We start from the raw sequence: 23,187 nt of genomic DNA on the forward strand, positions 1-23,187 counted from the left end.
GTTAACTTTGCAGGCCAGAAGGGATTGGCAAGAAATATTCAGTGATGAAAAGCAAGAACCTGCAACAAAGATTACCCAGCAAAGCTATCATTTAGAATTGAAGGACATATAAAAAGCTTCCCAGACAAGAAAAAGCTACAGGAGTTAGTTCATCAACACAAATCAGTATTACAAGGAATCTTAAAGAGGGACTTCTTTAAGATGAATAAATTAAATTAAAATTAAAAATATAAATAATAAAATGGTACTAACTACATATCTATCAACAGTTACTTTCAATGTAAATGGATTTAATGTTCCACTCTAAAGGTAGTGTGGCTGAATGGATAAGAAAACAAGACTTTACATTTGCTGCCTGCAAGAGACTCACTTCAGAGATGTAAAAAGATGTAAAGAGATGGAAAAAGATATTTCTTAAAAATGGAAATGAGAAACAAACCAGCTCGGGTAGCAATATTTATACCAGACAAAATAGACTCTAAAACAAAGGCTATAACAAGAGACAATGAAGGACCCAGTAATCCCACTTCAGGGTATTTATCTGAAGAAACCCAAAATGCTACTTCGAAGGGACGTGTGTGTTCATATGTTCATTGCAGCATTGTTTACAATGGCCAAGATGTGGAGTCAGCCTGGGTGTCTGTCAATGGAAGAATGGATAAAGAGGAGGTGGGACATATATACAGTGGAATATTGCTCGGCTATGGAATGGGTTCTTGCCATCTGTGGTGGCATGGATGGACCTGGAGGGTATTGTGCTGAGTGGAGTTATGTCAGACAGAGAAAGACAGATTGTGATTTCACTTATATGTGAAATCTGAACAACAAAATAAACAAAACAGAAGCAAATTCATAGATACAGAGAACATTTTGATGGTTGCCAGATGTGGGGAAGGGGGAGTTGGGAGGTGGGTGAGAAATGGAAAGGGATTAAGAAGTACAAATTTGTCGTTACAAAGTACTCATGGGGAAGTAGGGTATAGCATAAGGAATAAAGTCAATAATATTGTAATAACTATGTATGGTACGATGGGTTCTAGATTTGTTGAGGTGATAGATGGGAGGGGGTTGGGGAGTAGGGTGAAAAAGGTAAAGGGATTAAGAAGTACAAATTGGTAGTTACAAAATAGTCATGGGGATGTCGGGTATAGCATAGAGAGTATAGTCAATGGTATGGCAATAACTATGCATAGTGCCAGGTGGGTACTGGACTAGTCAGGGGGATCACTTCTTAAATTATATAAATGTCTAACTACTACGCTGTGCACCTGCAATTAATATAAAACAATATTGAATGTCAACTGCAATTGAAAAATTTTTAAAGGAGGGGAGAAGGAAAGGGAAATAAGAGGTCCAAATCTCCAGGTATAAATCAAATAAGTCATGGGATGTAATATACAGCATGGGGAATAGAGTCAATAATATTGTGAGAGTGTGGTACAGTGTTAGATGGTTGCTGGACTTATCATGGTGATCACTTCTTAGGTATACAAATGTTGAATAACTGGTGTTCCCCTGAAACATAATGTTGTATGTTAGCTATATTTTAATAGAAAACTTTTAAGGAAAATAAAATAAAAATTGTTCTGGTTTTTTTTCAGTTACTCTAAATGATTCAGTAGAACTTTTTAATAGCTGAAACCATTTCAGTCTTATTAATCCTAAAAATTATACTGCTAAGGAACACTGTAGTATTCTTGTTTTTGCTTGGTTACACCACCAATGTAAAAAAGCAATGTATGATTGCTTTTTTTTTTTTAATGAAGTATTTCCATGAAGTGAAAATGCGTTTAAGAAATAATGTATCTCAGCATATTTGAAACTATTGTCTAGGATATAAAACCTACAGAAAACATGCTGTGACTCTAAAAGTTACGTGTAAGTGTATTAATTTTCTTATTAGGCTGGCTCATCTTTGACGTGGTCTACCATCAAAAAGAGCTGTTCATGTGATAGATAGCAATTTCAGTTTCTACTAGAGAAAGCAAATTCAAGAAGGTAAAAATAACTCGATTCTCCTTAATTTTCCAACAGATCCCAGATGGATTTTTTGCACATTTTTATGCCATTTGTGAGCACATCAGCCCTGTCCTAGCGTGGGGCTTTTTGGGTCCTAGAAATTCTCTCTATGATTTATGTTGCTTCTTTAAGGTATGTTCAGTCATTGGATCATTTCTTTTTTCTAAATCAAAAAGCAGATAAGGTATTATTCTGTTTTGTGTTTGCTTTTGTAGAAGATAGAATGTTATTTAAAGGTAAGTTATAAAAGTCACCTAAATTCAGTGTTTAAATGGCAGTGGAACAGTATTATATAGATTTGATGCTTTATCCTGGAGTACATTCAACAGGTCCATTCATCTTATCAGTTCCTTCTGTAATGGATGCATGTTCTAGGATGGTGTTACGATGTTATAGTCAAATTGCTGTAGGCAGTTTGTTCTTCATGCCTGGATGCTCTTGAAATTTATAAAACAAATAGTATCAGCCTTTATTGCACATGTGGCAATTTGGAAATAAGTTCTGATTTAAGGTAATAATGAACGGTGAAATCCCAGATGTGAAAAATACCATGGGAGATTAAAGTTGTATCCCTTTATCAGCAGTTTAAGTTTGCCAAAACATAGGGTATAATAGCTCACTGCAGAATTTTCTGCCTGGCACAGTGCCAAGAAAAGCCTCACTATTTTAACAGTCTTGAATTTAGGCTGAGTTTCAAGGAGCAAATAAAAAAGTAAATATAATCAAGCATGAATTTGTAGGGTTTTGATATTTCAAAGTTTGATATACCCTTCATTTAAAAAAATAAACTTATGTTTATGTGCTGTTAATGTAGCATTCATGTGAATGGTCTAGGAAATGTTTATTTTACTGTCATTCAAAACTCATTATTTTTTGACTAGTTTACTTGACCTTCCCAATGTAAAGTTTGTGTTTAGTGGGAAAAATTGGGACTGGGAATTAAGTGTGTCATTAATGAGCATCTGGCTCTGGGCAAATCATCCTTTGTCCTCCTTTTCTTCATCTATAAAATGAGAGGGCTTGACAGGTTGATTGCTAATGGCCCTTCTAATTATAAAACCTAGTGAATCTAAGTAGTGTGCCTTCTTAGTACCTCTTAACACTTGATTTGTGTAGGATAGAAATTAAATATTCCTGTTCTTTGCTCTTTGGAATTACTTTTATTTTCATCATGGTGTAACATGATACTTAATGCTTAGTAGTATACAACTTGCTTAAAATGAGTTTCAGCATAAGTATTCACTTACTGGAATGAAATATCCTTCTCAATCTTCCACTGATTTGAGGCCTGAAATTATTTTTATTTTGCCTGTGTCTTATACTTTTATGTACCGAAAAATATACATTTAAAACTTATGAGTTACAATTATTGGAACTATTTTACCTTTCTGTCCTAAAGTAGTACAAGTGCTCACAGGTAACATTGAAAACTTTTATTGGGAAAGGAGTAATAATAGCCCCTTATATTTATACAGCGCTTTTAGGTTTTACAGTCATTCTTGTAGATTCTTTTTTTTTTGATCATCACATCAGCCCCGAGTAGTAACAAGGACAAGTAGTATTGTCCCTTATTTTACAGAAAATGAGACCCAGAAAAGGTTTAATCACTTGTTCAAGGTCCCTTCACCCGTGAGATCTGAAACTAGCACCGGAACTCAGGCCTTCTGACTCCTAATTCAGTGCATGTTACAATATTAGTAACTACTTAGGTTTAATATAATTTTGGTCTAATTTGTTTTATGTTCATTTTCCAGAATCAAGTTCTTTTCTTTCTCAAAGACATTTTTGACTTTGAGAAAGTGCGCTATTCCAGTAGAGAGACTTTGGTGGAAGACCTGAAGCAGTTACTTACTCGCCGCACTGAACTTCTAACGGCCTATCTTGGAGCTGAGGCACTGAGGCATACAAGTAGTTGTATAACTAGTCAAAGTCATGTTATGTCCAGTGGCCTCATGGAAGCCAAAGTGCAATAAGTTCCATAAAAATCATACAATTTGAGTGTGCTATGAAATATATTAAGGTAACTTGATTTTGTAACATATGTTACACAGAATTGGTAGGTATGGACTCAGGGAGGAAAAAATATCTAGTAAAGAATGAGTGACCGTACTGTAGTTACACATAAGTTCTATCACTGAATCCCTATGTAGTGTATCCAAAGCAGCTTTTTACCATCTTTAAATAATAATTTAAGTTGTGAAATGTATATTTTACAGAAATATTGCTTGAATTGAATGAAGCCAGTACTTGGGAGTTAATTGATTTGTCATCTTGAAGCTGTCTGAAATGTCCAGTATGATTCTCAAAGCTCTGATTTTATGCTTTGCACATTGAAAATAGACATTTTAGCTAAGACCTTTGTGACCCACACGTGCAAGAATATATTACACCTAGTGTCAACAAACTTAACTTTGCCTGAAAATGTATTTTTAATTATAAAGTTATTCATTTGTTTAAACAAGTTTAGACAGTAGTGGTGTTTAATATATACTGCTTACAGTATTGCTTGTGCATTTGCTTATGTATTTGAATCAAAGAAATTGTAATGGCTGAGTATCATTATAAAACATTTAAATGAATTGATGCTGAGAAGTTTACAAGTTACAAGTTTATATTAAATTTACTGCAGTTTCCAAAATATATTTTGTTGGTCCTATAAGTTACAATAGAGAGACTGAAGAAATTTTTAAAATCTTTTTATAGATTAGAGCATTTTTCCCTTGAATAAATATTGATTAAAAAGATAACATTTAGGGGTAGTCGGTTAGCTCAGTTGCTTAGAGTGTGGTGCTGATAACACTAAGGTTGCCAGTTCAATCCCCACATGGGGGAAAAAAAAGATAACATTTATTAACAATGACAGGCAATTAAAATTTTTGCTGCGTAGTTTTGAGACTATCTCCCAACATCTGAAGGTATTATTTTTGGTACAGTAAAATGGTTTCTCCTTTCTCTTTCTACGAAACAGGTTTTTAGTTATTCCCACAGAGAACTTAGTACATTTTGTCATATTATGCCCATATTTGTAAAATAGTCATACTTTGAATCTTAGGTTTTAAAGAAGGTTTATTTTTCCCATAAATATAGAACAAAATATTTTTAATGGTATGGAAGTATATTTCATGTTCTTTATGAGAAATATATGAACAAATGGGTTGTTCACATAAAGAAGGTTCTTCAGAGTATATTAGATACTTTCAGAGTTATATTAATTTTGTGTCCAAACCACACACCACTTATTTGAAGTGGATGACTTAGTACATCAATGGATTAGATGTGTTGATTTTGTTTTTAAAGTGGACTTTATTCATTTTAGGAGTGAGTTTCCCAGAAGGATCTAACTATATTTTTTTAGAATGCATTTTTAGATTAAAGTGCCTAGTTTCTGATTAATGAATAGAAAATGAAAAGTGTGTGGGGGGAAGCATAATCTTTTAAGGTTTTAAATTTATGTGTGTGCCACATTTATGTAACGTTAGTTACAAAATTACATACTCAGCATCTTTATGCTGTTTGCATGCACTGTGTTCCATAATGTATAGGTTATGACATTAAACAATTTGAAATATTGCTCTAATAACTTTTGAGTATATAGCACCTTGACTTTTCTTACATATATTCTTAATTTAAGAATTGGCTATTTGTAATTCTTATCATTGATGAAGGGGTATCATTAGAAGTATCAAAGCTAAAAATTCTATTATGTAATGTTTTACTTTTTATTTTGTATCTTGTATTTTTAGCTTCTTGTTGAGGTACCACTGGCCTTGAATGATTCACACACATACACACATGTGGGCACACACACATTCCCATTATCATGGAGGCAAGACATTATTGCTTATATTAAGTTTTCTATTTGTGGGGGCTAAATGTTTTAAGCTGTGGTTGTATAAATGGAGCTATGCGTAAATTTAATTTTTTATTTGAGGAAGATGTTTGAAATCTATTTTGAAGAACTGCACTATTTAATAATGCTGCTACTGCATAAGATAAATGGGGAATTTATTTTATCAGATAAGAAGAATGACTTTTCAGAAAGTATTTTTTCCTTTTCTCTTTTACATTTCAACTTAAAAAAAAAAAGGTTGCTCATATTCAAGAGGTTAGTTTGTCTAATTCAGTTGGTTGATTTTGTTTAGTTTCTGGTCAGTTCAGTAGCTACTCCTTTAGTAAGATGCTTTCTTTGTGGCCTTTAACACAAGAGACAAGAGGGACCAAATAGAATTTAAGGGTAATAAGTATAGGGGGGGGAAACCTCTCTAATGTAAGGGAAGAAACGTGACTTTTTAAAAAGTAACGTCTCTTGAAAATGTTTTTGGGCACAGAAGAGCACTTAAGACATATGTGCCAATTTCTGTTTGCCTTGAAACTGGGTTAAATAGCTAAAGTAATGCTTTAAAAAAATAAGAAAATGATTAAATGAGTTTAAAGCCTTTTAGGATAAAACCCTGTTTAACACTTATGGTAATATTATCAGAAAGTTGCCATTGCCACCATGAATCTTGTCATCTGCTTCCCTATATAAATTATAAGAGGGCTTTCAATTCATCCTGACAAAATGGATATTTTTTTCCTTCTGTTTTTCTGAAAGAAAAAAGGTAAGTGTTCAGGTGATTTATATTTGGTTATTTTTTTTCCCTATTTTTGTTTCTCTACATTTTTGTTCAACTAGAAGGTCTTATTTCTTCTTGAAGGCTTACAGAATGTTTATTAAATATCAAAATGAGATTATCTTTTTAAAAAGAAGCCAAGTTTTTCATACTGTTATACTCAGCTCCAAATAACTTTCTCTCATATAGCATGTTCTTTATTTGCATCCATTTACTATTCATAATTTGTTGAATTTACTGACTTTATAAAAAATATTTACAAGCTTTTTCTTGCCTTAAGATGTAACATTTTCTACCTAAATGATTACCTACGGAGTGATAATTTGCATTACGAGAGTTCTTCAGTTTATCATTCCTTTAGACCTATGAAATAGGAATGCTAAAGTAACATTTAATATACTTCTGTGTGACCTTTCATAATCAGAAATTTTAAATTATGGTCATAATTTACATTTATTTTAATGTGAACACATATTAGGAAATTATTTGGAACATACATTTGAAAGTGATTATATGAATTAGGCTGAATTCAAAATTTTGGTTTTTTGCTTGGATTAATCAAATACAGAAGTATTTCTGTATGTAAGACTTAAGAATTTGTGTAATCTGTGATTAATGGAAACAAGGGCATCCTTTTTTGTTGTTACTAATGATTATGTTATTGTTTTGCTTAGTTTGAGAACAACCATGTATTAGATTTACTTGGCTGATACCAGTAAATGTGTCTATTTCTTAAACGTAAGGACTGCACTTATTAATTTATGTAAAAGTGAAACACTGCAGTAGCAGAAGAAAATAGCACTGGCTCTTTAGCCAAAATAAGCACTTATAACATGGATGTATTTCTACTACTGCCAAATAAAAAAGTGATGATACATCTTGCTGATGTGTTGAATATTTTGTACAATGCTTATATATTTGCAAGGTTACACTTGTTGCATCAAACTGTACCCTATGGGAGCTTCAGTCTCCCATAGTCCTCATGTATACAGGTATAGAGAACACAGGCAACTGCAGAAGCATTATAATCAAGTGTAATCAATTACAATCATTATAATCAAGTATGTTTTCTTTTTGTACTACCTGGGAGAAAAGACAGTTTCATGATGAATAAAGTCAAAAGTACTTGCATTTTAATGAATAATTTAAAGTGTTTTGATTAATATGTCATCAAGCACATAAAAATTTATCATGTTGATGTACGTGTGTCCATCCCTAGACATCTCCCTTTCCCACTACTTTCTGGTAAGGATACAGATACATTTAGTCAAGGAGAGGGATGCTGTCTGGATACCACTGTAGACACCAGATGGTGAGCAGGGTTTACCTGGACATAAAAACACTATTCTTGATTTGAGAATTTTAATAAAGAGGTTTATTTTAGGATAAATATGTATAGCATAGATAAGTGTATATAGTTACATTTTTAATCTATTAAATCAAACATAAACTCAAGTCCATAACTTAATAAGCAAGCCATATAAATATGAGTGGAATCTTTTCCTAGCTAGGATGTAGGGTTGGAGATGGAATAGGAAACCAGATCAGCATCTCAATCTTGTCTTCTGTTTTCTTTGCCATCTGCCATACCCTTTGTTGTCTTATGCCATCCTCTTTGATTCCATTACCTGAACTTCAAGTTTTGCACACTAAACATCTTTCCTATTTTTAGGCTATTGTAGGGCTTTGCTGGACGTCTTTATAAGCTCATTGCGTTCATCCACTGTCACCCTGACTGTTTTTATGCTGCTTTTGACTTCTGTTTTTTATGTAGTGTTTCTTTTTCCTATACAGTATTCTGTAATACTTTACCCTGCCATTTTTTCTCCTTTAATCTCTTTCCCTCCTTATGCTACTGACATCTTTGATCAGGCCACGACTCTTTCGTTGAGGTTCCTTTTTGTTTTTTTCTGCACCTGAACAGTGGAAACCCATAAGTAACCTTCATCGTTTGTGCAGGAAAGGGCTGATTCCAGTACAGAAAAAAAAGCAAACCTTTATTCTATGACACTTTTTATTTTTTACACTTAAAAGCCACAACAAAGCAACTGGTACATCAAATATCACCTCAATGTTTTGCTTTTAACTGAATCTTATGTGTCTCAAAAGCCTTTCACAAAGTACATTTATATATATAGGAAATTCTAGAACTTTTATAATTTTCTATGTTTGAAATAATGCCATAGTACTCATACTTGAATATAGAGAAGCACTTTGATGTTTGAAAGCACTTGAAATATAAGACTTCTAGAACTTTGCTAATTCTGTAATAACACTGTGAGAGAAGCAGCCCAGGGGCTTTAAAGAAGACTGAGTACTTAACGTGATAAAAGATGGATAATTTCAAAAAGTAGGTTAAAGCAGGTGTATTTGTTATCTATTGCTGCATAACAAATTATCCCAAAATTTAGCAGCTTGAAACAGCAAACATTATCTCTCATAGTTTCTGAGGACTGGGCATCAGGAATAGCTGGTTCCCGTGGTTCTAGCTTAGGATCTCTCCTGAGATTTCAGTCATCTGAAAGTTTGACTAGGGCTGGAGGATTTGCTTCCAAGATTATACTGACATCGCTGTTCTCAGGGGGTTTTAGGTCCTTGCCATGTAGGCCTCTTAACAGAGCTGCCTAAGTGTCTTTAAAACTTGGCAGCTGGCTTTTCAGAGTGAGTAAACCAAGAGATATCAAGGCAAAAGACACAGTATCTTTTATAACATAGTGGAAGTGATACTCCATCACTTGTGCCATGTTCTGTTGGTCACAGAGACCAACCCTAACACAATGTGGGAAGAGATTACACAAGTGTGTGAATACAAGGAGGCAGTATCATTTGGGGTCATGTTGGTGGCTGGATAACAGAGCAAAGAATCATACTAAATTATGCATAAATTATATAGACATTTTAATTTTAAATGACTGAGTGCACATTCTTTGGCTAATCTTTTGATGTAGGATCAAGAGCTTTACTTAGAATATAGATCCACTTGGTTTCTGAGATATCTTTGTTGTATAAACTACACCTGTAAACCATCCTCTGGGGTTTCCAGTTTCCTTTTAAAGGAGAAAAAATTTACTTGAAAGCAATGAGTGCCTATTCCCGTTGATTTTTATAATTTTGTACTTAATCTTTTACATTTGTCGTCCCACACTTAGCTTGATAGTAATTATCATAAGCCATTTGCCTTTATCAAGTCTTTAAATCATTCAACTTAGCTTTTATAAAAAGTATGATTCTTTTGTTTTTGCTTTTATATTTTTTCCTTTTTTTAATGTTTATGTAATTTTAGTAACATACAACTAATACGATCAAGTTTGAGAACAAACCCATCTGATTCATGGTAAATATTTAAGAACTGTTTATATAAACTGGCAAATCTTGGATTTCTAATAATTTTCTCAAACTTAGCATGTCTAAAACTGAGCTGCTGACCACACCTGCCTAAACCTGTTTTTAGTCTTTCTCATCTCAGTAAATGACATCTCCATCCTTCCAGATCCTCAGGCCAAAGACGTCTTTTCCTCACACCTCACATTCAATCTGTTACCAAAATCCTACCAGTTCTACTTTTTAAAAATGTATCAATAAAAAAAAACGTGCCAAGCATTTCTCACTAGCTTCACAGCTATCACCTTGGTCCAAACTCCCATGACCTGTCATCCTGGTTATTTTAGAAGTCTAACAGGCCTCCCTGCTTCGTTTAGTGTATTTGCAGCACATCAGCTAGAGTAAGCATGTTAAAAATATGTCATTTCATGTCACTACTTTATTTAAAATCCACCAAGGGCCACCCACCTTACTCAGTATTATAAAAGCCAAAGTCCTCACAATGTCGTACAGAGAGCGTCCTCCACAGGCCTCTGCCCCACTCCATTTCCTATTATTTCGCCTTTTGCTCTACCCACACAAGCCTCTTTGCTCTTCCTAGAACAAGTCATTTGGATCCTTGTCGGGGCCTTTGTACCTCTCCCTGGATGGCTCTCCTACTCCCGCCTCCCTCCCCCCCTTAGATACCTCCAGATATTTACATAGCTCACTGCCTCACTTTCCTCAAGACTTTTACTCATATGAGGCTTTCCCTGGCCATTCCATCTAAAAGTACAATATCTACCTACCCCATTGCCAGCATTCCCTAATTCCCTGCTCTGGTTTCATCCACGTTGTATATCACTAAGTACCACATAGTTGGTTTATTTGCTTATTGTCTGCCCTCTTCCACCAGAATTCCAGGGCTTTTTATTTGTTTCGTCAGTACTGTACCCTCACTATCTAGAACAGAATACTTGCCGAATCAATGATGAATTGGTAAGAGAAGGAGTGGGCCTGCATGTTTGGGTAGCTATCAGTTTTAGAATGGAGAGCTTTGTTTAATCTGGTGAATCTGATGGGTGGATATCAATTAAGAGCTTCATTAATCATTAAAATAAATGGATAATTTTAAATGGATAAGTGTATGGAGGGAAAGGGTAGAATGGGAGTTTACATCAGGGCAGACTGATACAGATTAGGGTGAAAGGAATTCTTCTCTGAGAAAGCAACATTTAGGCAGAGAGTAAAAGCTTATGATGAAATTAAGTAGGTGAAGAGTGGGGGAAAGAGGATTTCATGCAGAGGGAAGAGCTTGTTCAAAGACCCTGCAGCCAGAATGACCATGGAAAGTTCCATGAACTGAAGGTAAAGGTGATGCTATTGAAGGGAGCCTGGCCACGTATCAGTATCTGTATTAGAGTAAGCGTAAAGAGCTGTTTATTTACCAATCTAGTACTTCAGCTGAAGAAGGAATGGCTTACACAGAAGAATTTCCATCCTGAGTAAATAGTGTATGGGGATGTGGTGGAGAAGAAAGTTTACAGTTAGTAGCAGAAGGTTTTTTTCAACATCCCTGAAAATATAACCTGAGCACTATTGTCTGCCCAGGGCTAGAAGTTGGACGTGGTTGTCCCTGGTTTATCTATGTGGATGCTAGTGCAATTTTAAATTAATTTGTTTATATTCATTTTCTGCATGAACAAAGAATTGAAGATCTCCCCCACAGGAAACTGCCCTCTCTGAATAAGCACTTCAAGTTTTCATATGGGTTGTTTCACGGGTATAATTGACAGGCTGGTGGTCCAGGTTGAAAAGGTCTGTGGGTGCTAAGATTCACAGTTGTCTTTATGTAGGTTTAAAAAGACCAAGAGATGAGTTGCCTTCAATTAAGGAAAGATAGAAGATTGTATAAATATTATTTTCCTTTTATACCTCCCCCTCCCCCTTTCCTCTTCCACTTTTCTCTATCAACCACTCTCTTTGGAGTTGAAGACTGGAGCCGAGAAAAGGTGAGCCACGGACAAAGTTAAGTGGTCCCGGAATGCTGCCCTGTGCTCTCAGCAATAAGAGAGAAGTTGGCCGAGGTCAGTCAATGCTTTGAGTGAACATAAGGTAGTGGCCTGGCTTCGTGATTAGAAACCAGGACTGGTAGAGTAGCTGAGAGAAGTGGGCCACAGTAGCTGAGAGCACGCGGCCGTGGGCAGGGGGAAGCCAGCTCCAGCCTATTTATGGATTCCATTCCAGTATCTCCCCTTTCCCACAGTGGGGCAGCCTCCCTTCCCCGGACCCTGACGGGAGACCCCAGGTGAAGGGGTAGCTCAGACACCCAGAGCCGGGCGACCAGCAGGTCCTGGCGGAAAGTTGTCAGCCACCGCCCCCCTAGTCTGCCTTCCTCCTCGCCTCTCCACCCGTCTCCGGGCGATACGCGGAGGGGGTGGGGTGGTTGGGGGGACTGGCCTAGTGTTTTGGAACAGCTGCAGCCGGCGCTGGGCCCGCCTGGAATGCGGGAACAGGCTGCGCACCAGGACTTTTATGGAAACTTGCTGCTGGAGACGGCGGCGGCGGCCAGAGGGCTCCCAGCGGCTAGAGCAGCAGCGGCGGCGGCGGCGGCGCCCAGACCCCTGCCCACACCCAGGCGCAGGACCGCACAGCCTCTCCGCGCAGCCGAGGACAGTCGCTTGTCGTGGGCTCCAGGCGGGTGAGAGGAGTCCGGGGCGCGTGGGGCGGGGGAGGAGGAGCAGAGGTGTTGGGTCTCGGGATGGGGGCGGGGGCTGCAGGGAGATGCTCCCGGGGCCCCAGCTCCGCCGCGGCACCCCAAGCGCGCTGGGCTCCCTCCAGCTGTGGCTACGCGCTGGCCCCCGGCCTCCGCTGAGAGCAGAGCAGGGGTAGCCTCCCTGTCTCCGCGTCCACCGGCCTCTGGCCCTGGTGGTGATTTCCTTGCCCCACTCCCCTGCTTCGCTTCGGCTCTGCTTGAGCCCTGTGGGTTGAGTCTTGGGTGCTTTCTCTCCTCCTGCAGGGGAAGAGCCCTCCGTGAGCGGAGTGGGTGCTACCCCCTCTGCTCTGCCCTTGGGGTCCGTGCAGGTAAAGTTCAGTGTCGTCCCCCACCACGTGCCCCCAGCGCTGTCTCCGTCTTCGCCAGCTGTCACTATAATTTTTAAGAGAAGTCATTCCTGATCTGTCCCTGTGGTGGCTGGGCAGTGAAATGTCGTTTAACAGCTTATCATCTACCCCCACCCCCAACTATTTTCGCGATTCTGTCCGAGGTGGGATGTTGGGGTTTGTGCAAGGAGAACTGGAAATCGGAGTGAATCATGTAGTTACTACCTCCTGAAACCTCCCATGTCTGTATTTTTTGAAACCGCCAAGCCATTCCAGCTGTGTTCGTAAACTGTGAAACGCTCTACAAATGCTAAAAATGTATAATTGGCGTTTGTAAAGAAAATAACCAAGTTGAGAGGTGACTTTATTATTGCAATGGCTTCGGGATCTTCGTTTTATATTTATTAAAGGTCTGTAACGTGAACAAAGAGAGTTGGGGAGAAAAGGAGAGAGGGAGAGAGACAGAGAGAGAGAGAGAGAGAGAGAGAGAGAGAGAGAGAGAGAGAGAAGGAGAGAGAGAGAGAACAAGGTAAAAATAGCATAAGGCTATGTCCTAACAAAATGTCTGTCCTTGGGAAAGAGGTAGGTAGACAAAGCAGTAAGCCATTATAAGAAAGCAGTTCGTTCCATGAGCAGAGCAATGGGAGCATCATTCATCAGCTAAATTTTGTTAATGAATTCATGTAAGGGGCCCATTGGCCAGGGAGTCACAACATAACTGTGTAGGGTAGCGTGATTAAATAAGCTTAAGTATTTATACTACCTTAGTCACACGTCACTGACTGTACCACATTATTTTCGCCCCTAATCCCTTTACAGCTTAAATTGCTGCCATAAACAAACAGAAAACACAACAAACTCAGAATACACACAAGTCTCTGAAATTCTTTTGAGTTTTTAAGATACGGTAAGATGGAAAAATACATTACTCAAATTGAGGGACAAGGTTTTTTTTTGGAAGTATATTTAGTATAAATGAACTTTATTGAATGTAGTTAGTTGAGATTCTTCCTCACAGTATTAGACCCCTATTTTTGAAGATATTTTGACTGGAATAATTTAAAGAAAAATTTGTGCAATTCTGTAATTTATCTGCAACAAGTCCTTTAAAAAACCCTACGCAAAAAACATAAAAAACTTCATTTGAATCCAGTTTCCATCACTACCGTAGTGATGTAATTCGATTTTACTTGAAGATTCACACTTTCAAATCCATTTAAAACTGAAATGTAGTGAATAGCAATTTTTCCTGCTCATCTTAAAATGGGATCTGTGCTATTTTTGAAAATCTGATATGTAAGACTGATCAGTGTGAAAATGTATGTCATCTTGAGATGACTATATTTAGTATCAACAAAGGAATGCATTATCTAGGTTTTTGAAAGGTCTTTCTCTCCTGAAATTACACTTGTAGTATTTAGGCTAGGGTTTCATTTGTGAACAAAATGAAAACCAAGTACGTATATTTCGGAGAGATTAATCGGAGACTTAGATTGCTTAGAACCCAAGTAGCCTGAAATGACATACTTCATTTAAGGGGAGAAAAATAAAACCCAAAATCTGCTGTTTTCTTTGAAGCACCCTAAAGCAAATGAAAGTATTGTTTAAATAAAATTATATGCTTACAATAAAGAAAACAATGCAGTAAATATAGAAAAGTATGTAACAGATGTGCAGATGTCTAAAAGTTTTCATAAAAGAAAACTCAGTACATTTTAAAGTATGTAAGCCACACATAAAACAACAACGACAACAACAACAAAAAACCCCATATTGATAGTCTATTATTTAGAGGGAAAACGACCTACAACATTCTTAACAGTTTTACATATTTCCGATCTTACTTAATCAACCTGTGGTCTACATCACCTCTGTAGTTTCTTTCATGTTCTCTTTCTTCTGGTTTTATAATTGCAAAATTATATATTAATTACATATGCTAGAAATTGTTATTATTTTCACTTTCTATTTAAAAGTAGTATACTTTCTACACTCTAGGATGGGTGGATCTTTACACAGAAATCCAACTTATTTAAGTTTTAATCAAATTTGCTTTTTAATTATAAAGTTAATAGAACCATTTTTATGGTTAAAAATTATGGAGAATAGAAAAGGGGCTCTCAAATGCTGACATGCCTACTTTTAGTATTTTGACATATTTCCCACTTTTCCCTATGTATAGAATGTTTTTTTTCTTGCATTGCCAAAGCATCTGATGCAATATCTTACAGCGAGTTAGTTTCAATAACTGGTTCTTACCCCGTCCTCTACTTTTGTTCCTTCTTGTCAGCTCTTCCTTTTTGCTTTCAAATTAAAAGACAGATTGGGGCTCCCTAGGTAAGGTTTTGAGGTTTTGAGGTGAAACTTAACTTCCACCTTCCTTTCTGTGCCTGTTTTCTGTCCTTTTCCTCCCCTTGACTCTGCCTCCTCCATTCTGACCAAAATAGGCCTTCCCTTGTCTCCATTTTCTCAGTGCTCCCTGTTTATTTAGATCAGGAGCCACAAACTGGCAGCCAAAAAGCCGCTTTCAGCCACAGACATGCTTAAAAATTGGTACATTTTATATTAAAATATGGATTTCCAACCTTTTTTGAAAAATTGGAAGATTTTGGCAAAACTGAGTCCACATAGCTGCGTAGTAACAATACCCCGGAACTAAGTAGTGGCTCCCCTGAGACGACACACGCTGTCCTTGACAGTCTCTGTCATTCCCCATTGTTTTACAACTAGTCATCACGCACTGACATTATCTATCAATTACAGTACATAACAATAACTTACATGACCTGACACCAGACACTTGTGTACACAGTCCCCTAGTCCAAGCTTTAGGGCAAGTGTGAATTCATGATATGATGGAAAGTCTGCCAGACTTGGCATTAGGAGCCGAAACTTTAAATGCTGTAGATATATTTAGGTTAGCAATCCTTCTCTTAAAAAGTGTGATCAGAGGCATGGGAAGAAGAAGTTTACATTCGTTGCCACTAACTGCTAGTGTCATTTTGAGCTAGAAGGGACCATGTATCACTACCTAAAACAAAGAAAATATTTTAATGAGTGGGATTTTAGAAAGCATGGGGGAGATATTTCTGGGAAAGAAATCTTTCCTAGGAACTCCCTCCTCATCCTGGAATTGTTTAGGAGAGTTTTTGCGACCCCTAGAGGTCCTCCATAAAGAGGAGTTAGCTAGGACTCTTCTGCCCCTCCGCGCCTCATACTTGTTTTAGAGGTCTGGGTCTTCCCACTGTCATCTGTGTCCTTCACTGAAAGGGCCATCTTCTACTTGCAGAGAGGATGAGGAGGCCCAGTCTCTTCCAGAGATTGCATCCATTTGCTTGGGAAGTCAACTTCCTGAACTTTCTGGTTTTTCATGATATCTAGTTTAATGTAAACTCACTCCATTTTATTTCACTTTTCTATGATTTCATTAATTAATTACTTCATTCATTCATCTGCATCTTAGGCCCTCCTTTTGGAGATATCAATAGTAAGTTTTATTTGTGCTGATTTTGGATCAGTTTTCCTGTTATCTCTTTGTCATTCATCCACTCACTCAAATATGAATTGAGTTTGTGCTGTGTCCTAGTTATTGTGTGAGATGCTAAGAATAAAGAACGGAGTAGAGCACTGTTTTTACCCTTCAGGGGCTCAGAGGATGGTGAATGCTCTTTGAAAAAGATCACATATAGTCATATGAATGCAAAGTGTCACATATTATTAATACAGAAGAATGTCAAGGCAGGTTGAAAATAAGATTCTTGGTTATCAGTAAGGAATTGTGTATCCGTAAGAAAAAAATATCACTATGTCAAATAGGTAAAATAGAATCTAATTTCAGATTTTTGAATTTTGATTAGGTTAATGATAGATTTTATAACATAATTTTTAAAATATAAGGTTATAACCTTCATCAGTTAAATGTAATAAAGTTACATTATATTTAAGTTTCTATTTCTTTTATAAGTGAAAAACGATAAACATTTATTCATATATTATCATACTCAAAACAATGTTGCTGTTCGTTTCGAAGACTGTAAAGAGGTAGGTTTTAACACTTCCTTGTAGTGTATAGTTAAGTGTTCCATCTAAAACCTTAAAAGTTGAGACTAAGAGTTTACTTGAGTTTAATGAAATGCAGATGTAGAGCTGTCACTGTCTTGACAATTCTGTTCTCGTTGAGAAAGCAGATAACACATTAGCACAATGAAGCAGTTATTGTAAACGATAGAGCTATAATTTAAAATTCTTTTCTTGATTCCTGCATTATTTGCTATCTTGAAATATTTCAACTGCATTATTTAAAAAAGTCAAGGAAATTAATTAAATTTAGAAAATTTAGAGGTCAAACATAGGTCTAACGAAATTCTGTAACAGGAACATTAGCATGCATATTTTAAGGTAAATCTGTTGTACTTAATATTATATTCTATGAGGCGTACATACTGTCTCACAGCTTGAGCTTTGTACCTTAGTATTCAACCTGAAAATTATTTTATAATAGCCCCCCAAAAAGTATACTCTACTCTTTTTCTTTTAATTTTCACATGTTTATATATTGTTTATATTTTATAAAGCTTTAAGATGAACAATCCTGTTATCAAGAAAATTTCTTTCAACAATTAATGGCTAGAAATTAGTTTGGCACGAATTAATTAAAATACTAGATTTACATATTATTTTAGCATTTTTACATTCAGTGCCTTTATTTTCAATTACAGTAGATATTAAATATTATTTTATATTAGTTTCAGGTGTACAACATAGTGGTTAAACATTTATATAATTTGTGAAGTGACCCACCCTGAGAAGTCCAGTATCCACCTGGCACTATACGTAAAGTATACTCTATTCTTGAAACATATTTTATCAGGCCATTAAGTCATTTTCAAAAACTTCTTAAAGGCCTGTCTCACTAACTGCTATGCCAGTTCATACCAACTAGTATTACCGTTGGCGATAGATAGATAGATAGATAGATAGATAGATAGATAGATAGATAGATAGATAGATAGACAGATCGATCGATAGATAGATATAGATATATTTAAATTAGGCAAAATTGGAGAAGGATAGAGTGAAATGAGTAGTTGACTGAAAGTCAAGAACCTGGAGTCTAGTTCCTTGTCCTGCTGCCGTACAGCCTACAATCTTGGATAAGCCACTGAATCTCTCTGTGACTCCCATTTTTTCTTATCGTAAATGAAGGGGTTGGACTAAGTCATCTTTAAGGTCCTTAGATAATGAGCTCTAAAAATCCATGATTCTTAATAATGTATAACCAGACCCCAAATGTAATTCTGACAGGTAATAAAACCTGTTCAAAACTGAACCCATTTTCTGAGCCCTCAAACATGCTTTTAAATGTAATCTCAATTAACGGTCACCCTATGCACCCATTTACTCAAACTAGAAACCTTGAGTTAAATCTTGACAGTATTCCACTCCTCACCTTTAACCCTCGAATTCTAATTGGCCTATGTTCTTGCAATCGTGCCCCACTACACTGTCCATTCCCTGGAGGCAGGGACTTGTCTTTTTGTTCACTTTCATCTCTCCACAGCCTAGTATCCTTGCCTGGCATATAGGAGCTTAATAAATACTCATTAAATAAATGGAGGAATGGGTCACTATGTCCTGTCAAATCTTCTAAAATGCTTCTTACAACCCACCGTTCCTCATGCCACTGTCACAATTCAGGCCTTTACCTTCTCTTGCCAAAATCATTGTACCTGTTCTCCTCCCTGTAGTCTTTCCCCATTTCACTCCAATTTTCTGCACTGCTATCAGCATATCTTTTTTCTTGCTAGAATACATATCTGATTAAGTCACATTCCTGCTTTAAAAAAAATCCTTTGCTGGCTCCCCATTGCCTATAGGATCAAGTCTAAACTTTTTCTTAATATGGCATGTAGGAAATTTCCAGTCTGTATGCCCAGCCTGGCTTTCTAGTTTTACCATAGATTCACTGAACAACTTACATAGCTCCCCAAATTTGCAGTGAGTCATCAGGCATTTGTGTTTTTTTCATGTTGCGTGGGGTGGTTTCTTTTGTTGTCTGTTTTTGTTTTGCCTGGATGCCCTTACCCTCTTTTCCACTTTGGGAAATCTTACCTATCCTTCAACAACTAATGGCTAGAAATTAGTTTGGCACGAATTTAGACCTTCAAGGTCTAAATCAATTGTCACCATTTCTGTGTAACTTTCCTTGTCTACGCCTCCCCTTAACCGCACCATCATTTTTTCCATATTTCTATAGCTCCATATAAAACTGCTATTATAGCACTTACTACTTTGTATTGTAATTAGTTGTGGTGCCATGTATTTCTCCTAATAAAGTTACTTGATTTCAGAGAGTATCTCCTACATTTTGTATCCATCACCAGGCATAATGTTTGGTATACAGTTGATTCTGCTCACAAAAATATGATATTGTAACTACAGACCTAATCTGTCAAATTTGAAAAAAAATGCAACCTTTCTGGAAAATCATGGACAGGTTATGGTACTATTTGCAGTATTCCCTCTGAAACCTAAATGGATACTTAGTTGTCTTCTTTTAACATGACTGCTTAATATGTTAGAATGGCATTATTGAATCCCTTTTTCATCCCAGCCTTTTTTTTCCTTACGACTAAACTCTTGTTGATGAGCCACATGTTCAGCCTTATCCTTTCCTTTTGTGAGTGTTTTCTCTCTCATTCTTTTTTTTTTTTTTTTTTGAGTAACAGTGTGGTTTTTCCAGGACCCCATCAGCTTCATGTCAAGTCATTGTCCTTCAATCTAGTTGTGGGGGGTGCAGCCCACCATCCCATGTGGGAATTGAACCAGCAACCTTGTTGTTAACAGCTCGAGCTCTAACCAACTGAGCCATCCGGCTGCCTCTCTCTCTCTCATTCTTGATAATAATTCAACTGACTTGCCTAAGATCCTAGACACTAGGAAAAGTGCAATGGGGCTGAATAGAGTTGCTGCTGCCGCATTAGGGTGGCCAAGGTCACTGCATCTGCCTGCTCAGACAGCAAAGTCATTTAATACTAGGTTAAGAAAAGTCTGTAAGATTTCAGTAATAAAATCTTTTGGCATTCAGGTTACTGAGATAGGAATTAAGTTGTTAAACTAATCTTCATTTAACATTCTAACATACAGTAAGGGAGTACTCAGTATAACTACTCCCTTTTTAGAATGAGAACTGACATGGTTTTATAGAATGTAGTTTACTATAATTCAGCACATCTCAGAATGTGGTCTTAGAATCGCTGGGAGTCCCCCAGGACCCTTTAGGGGCCCGTAAAGTCCTTTTTCCAGTTACATATCTGTGTGATGCCATATTTTCTTTATATACTTCAGTCAGAACTACATATCACAGTAGTTTTAATGCAGAAGCTGATATGAGAATGTACCTGTTTTTATTAAGCCAGATGTTAAAGAGATGTACAAAAATGTTACCCTTCTCCTTTACTCAGTATAGAGACTCCAGATCTTTCCTCTAATGTAGCTTTTAAAAAAAATCCTTACATTTTATTTATGTTTGTAACTTAATTTTATTAGTGACTTCATCAAATGAGAGCTTACCAATTTTCTTTGGTTATTTTAATGTCTTCCCCAGAAAGAATAAAAGGCAATAATTATGGGGCTTAATTCTGGGCATAAATTCTGAGGGGATATTAGGATGTATTGCATAGTGCTTATGATGTGGTGATTGGAGCTAGAATAGGATTTAAAGTATCTATAAAGTACTTGTGCATTATGCTGAAATAGATGTTGCACAAAATACATAGAGCAGACTTCGTGTTGTTTAAGATAATGGAAAATCACTGATTAATTGTTGAAGTTTGGTGTCATCCATAATATATGGGTGTTGATTATATCAGTCTATAATTTTGTATGTCTGAAATTTTTCATAATAAAAAGTTAAATAAAGAAGACAGATTAGACTGATATATCTGAGACATTTAACAATATAAAAAAATATTAAAGTTTATGCCAGCTACATCTAGAAGCCTAAGTACATTTGGAGGTCAGAGCCTAAAGGAGAAAAAACATGTCCATGCTTAAGGTGAATTGGAGAAAGCCACCATCTCTATTTTAATTAGTTTGGAGAAATACCTTATTGATAAAAAAGTAGCTTAAGAATCGTCTTGGAGGTGAAAAAAGGTTATTGAATATATTTGTCTACCTGGGAAGGTGAAAGAATAGGAGGAGACAGAGAAAGCAGAGAGGCTGAGGGAACCTGCAGAAGGCCTGACAAGCCTAGAGGAGAATTTTAATTCTGATCCATGATGCACTGTGCAGTTAATACCCACAGAACTGGAGTGTAGCCTAGACTTGAGGAGCACAGAGGGGTAGAGTGTGCAGTGGTTGAGCAGACAGCCTAGTGGGCCTGGGTAAAGGCAGAAAGAATGGCAAGCTGGTACCTGGTCATAAGACATTAAAAGAATCGTGGCTAAACGTTACTCTGGAACTTTTGAAACCTCGATTTACTAATCATGTATACTTATAATCATTATTCCGGTAATATTTATCAGTTAAGAACTTTGAAGAACTGCATTTAAAACAGCTTTCCTGTAGCAACTGAGGTAACTTTGTCTTCATTACACTTGGATTCTGGTACCTATTGAAAAGATTTCATAATTTGAAAACGTGTATCGGGATTCTGAAGGAGAGAACACTGTTAAAGTGAATACTTTGAATTTTATAGCTTCTAATTTTGTAAGTGTATTCATCAAAAAGGTAGTGATACAAATGAATACTAAATATACATGAGCATTTCTGGCAAGCATAATTCTACGAACTTGGAGGAGAGGCTGGGGCATCTGTGCTAAATGGAGAAGCAAATTCCACGAGTTTATTGACTAGTAAGTTAAATGTTTACTAATCTATGTATACTTTTACATAGATTAGTAAACATTTTACTTACTAGTCTATAAAAAGTATGAAAAGTGGGAGATGATAAAATAAGTCAAAGATTGAATGACTATTTGGAATTTGAGAGTGTTTCTAAAAGACTAATTTTAAAATCTTCTGTAAATGCCCAATAGCGGACTTAAAAATAGAGTACAGACAGTTTATTAAGGGAAGTTGAGTCAAAGGAATAGGATCTTTCACACTTCTCAGTTTTGATACTATATGAATATTGAAAATCCTTCCATGATGGCTTTTGGGGTTTGCTTTAAATGATAATTTATTATTTAACAGGCATTGGAAAGGAACCAATGCCCTGTAATCTGGGAAGGGAGAATAAAGTCTGCCAGATGTGTAGAGGAAAGCCTAGATAGAAGTAAGAAGTGTGAAATGTGGATGAGAATGGAAGTCTAACTGGGAGGCATCTAACTAGGCATCTAACTGGGAGGTAGGAGTATGGTGGATGCTTCCTTTCAATTCTGTACCAGGTATGGTTGATGTTAGAGCCCTACTTGTATTTGCAGATAGCAAAGCAGACTGGACCACTACAAGTCCTGTTTCAAGGCTTTTTGTCAGGAGACTGTTAACATGAGAATAGGGATAGCATCCAGCTATTCAGTGCTGTATTTTTCAGTGCCTAGCAGAGTGCCTGGCACATAGTACATGCTTAATAAACATTTATGTAATGAATGAACTATTTATAGCATATTCCTGCATAATGATAATCATAATGATAGTAATATATTCAGGCAGTCCTTAAACGTTTTTAAAGTGCTTCACCTTGAAGCTGGCAAGATTTACTTATTCAGTAAACAATTGTTATATACATCTTCTATATGCCAGGCACATGCTAAGTGCCGTGGATACAATGGTGTATAAAGTACAGTCTTTACTCTCAGAGAGCACAAATCCTGGTAAAGGAGGTGTCACTATCATACACTGTGGGAAATGCTACAATCCAGGTAAGCATGGGGGTGCTGTGGAAACACACAGGAGAAGAACCTAACCCAGTCTTGTAGAGTCAAAGAAGGCTTCCTGGAGAAAAGCGATACTTTAAGAACTAAAGGATGAGGAGGAGTTAGCTAAGGGATTAAGGGAATGGGCAGAACATTAAGCTGAGGGAGCTACCTGTGCAAAGGCTTCAGGTATGCTGGTGTTTCAGGATGGGTGGAAGAGTGGGAGGGACATGTAGAGAGAGATGCGGCTAAAGAGGTAATTTAAACTACCGAAGTGCATTAAAACACTGAAGAAA

General features: G+C 36.7%; 2 protein-coding genes across 10 annotated transcripts in view; both read left to right on the forward strand.

Moving 5' to 3' along the window:
- MIGA1 (mitoguardin 1) overlaps nucleotides 1-7,507 on the forward strand; it is a 76,995-nt gene extending 69,488 nt beyond the window's left edge. For both annotated transcript variants that reach the window (XM_033114045.1, XM_033114043.1), the window contains exons 15-16: nucleotides 2,035-2,151; nucleotides 3,774-7,507. In XM_033114045.1, the coding sequence (XP_032969936.1) occupies nucleotides 2,035-2,151; nucleotides 3,774-3,992 (336 nt within the window). In that variant the 3' untranslated portion in view covers nucleotides 3,993-7,507. The remainder of the gene's footprint in view (nucleotides 1-2,034; nucleotides 2,152-3,773) is intronic.
- Nucleotides 7,508-12,259: 4,752 nt separating this feature from the next.
- The window catches only part of NEXN (nexilin F-actin binding protein), a 43,727-nt gene continuing 32,799 nt past the window's right edge, over nucleotides 12,260-23,187 (forward strand). For 2 of the 8 annotated variants that reach the window (XM_033113173.1, XM_033113177.1), the window contains exon 1: nucleotides 12,507-12,629. Coding sequence is in view for 3 of the 8 variants with exons in the window: in XM_033113169.1 (XP_032969060.1) it covers nucleotides 12,437-12,633 (197 nt within the window). In the remaining 5 variants the exon portion in view is untranslated. Of the gene's footprint in view, nucleotides 12,634-13,301; nucleotides 13,393-13,924; nucleotides 13,942-23,187 lie in introns of those variants that run through there. The other 6 variants (XM_033113169.1, XM_033113168.1, XM_033113170.1 and 3 more) reach the window with 6 other exon arrangements.

This window comes from Rhinolophus ferrumequinum, chromosome 9, assembly GCF_004115265.2.
Source record: "Rhinolophus ferrumequinum isolate MPI-CBG mRhiFer1 chromosome 9, mRhiFer1_v1.p, whole genome shotgun sequence".
Lineage (NCBI taxonomy): Eukaryota > Metazoa > Chordata > Mammalia > Chiroptera > Rhinolophidae > Rhinolophus > Rhinolophus ferrumequinum.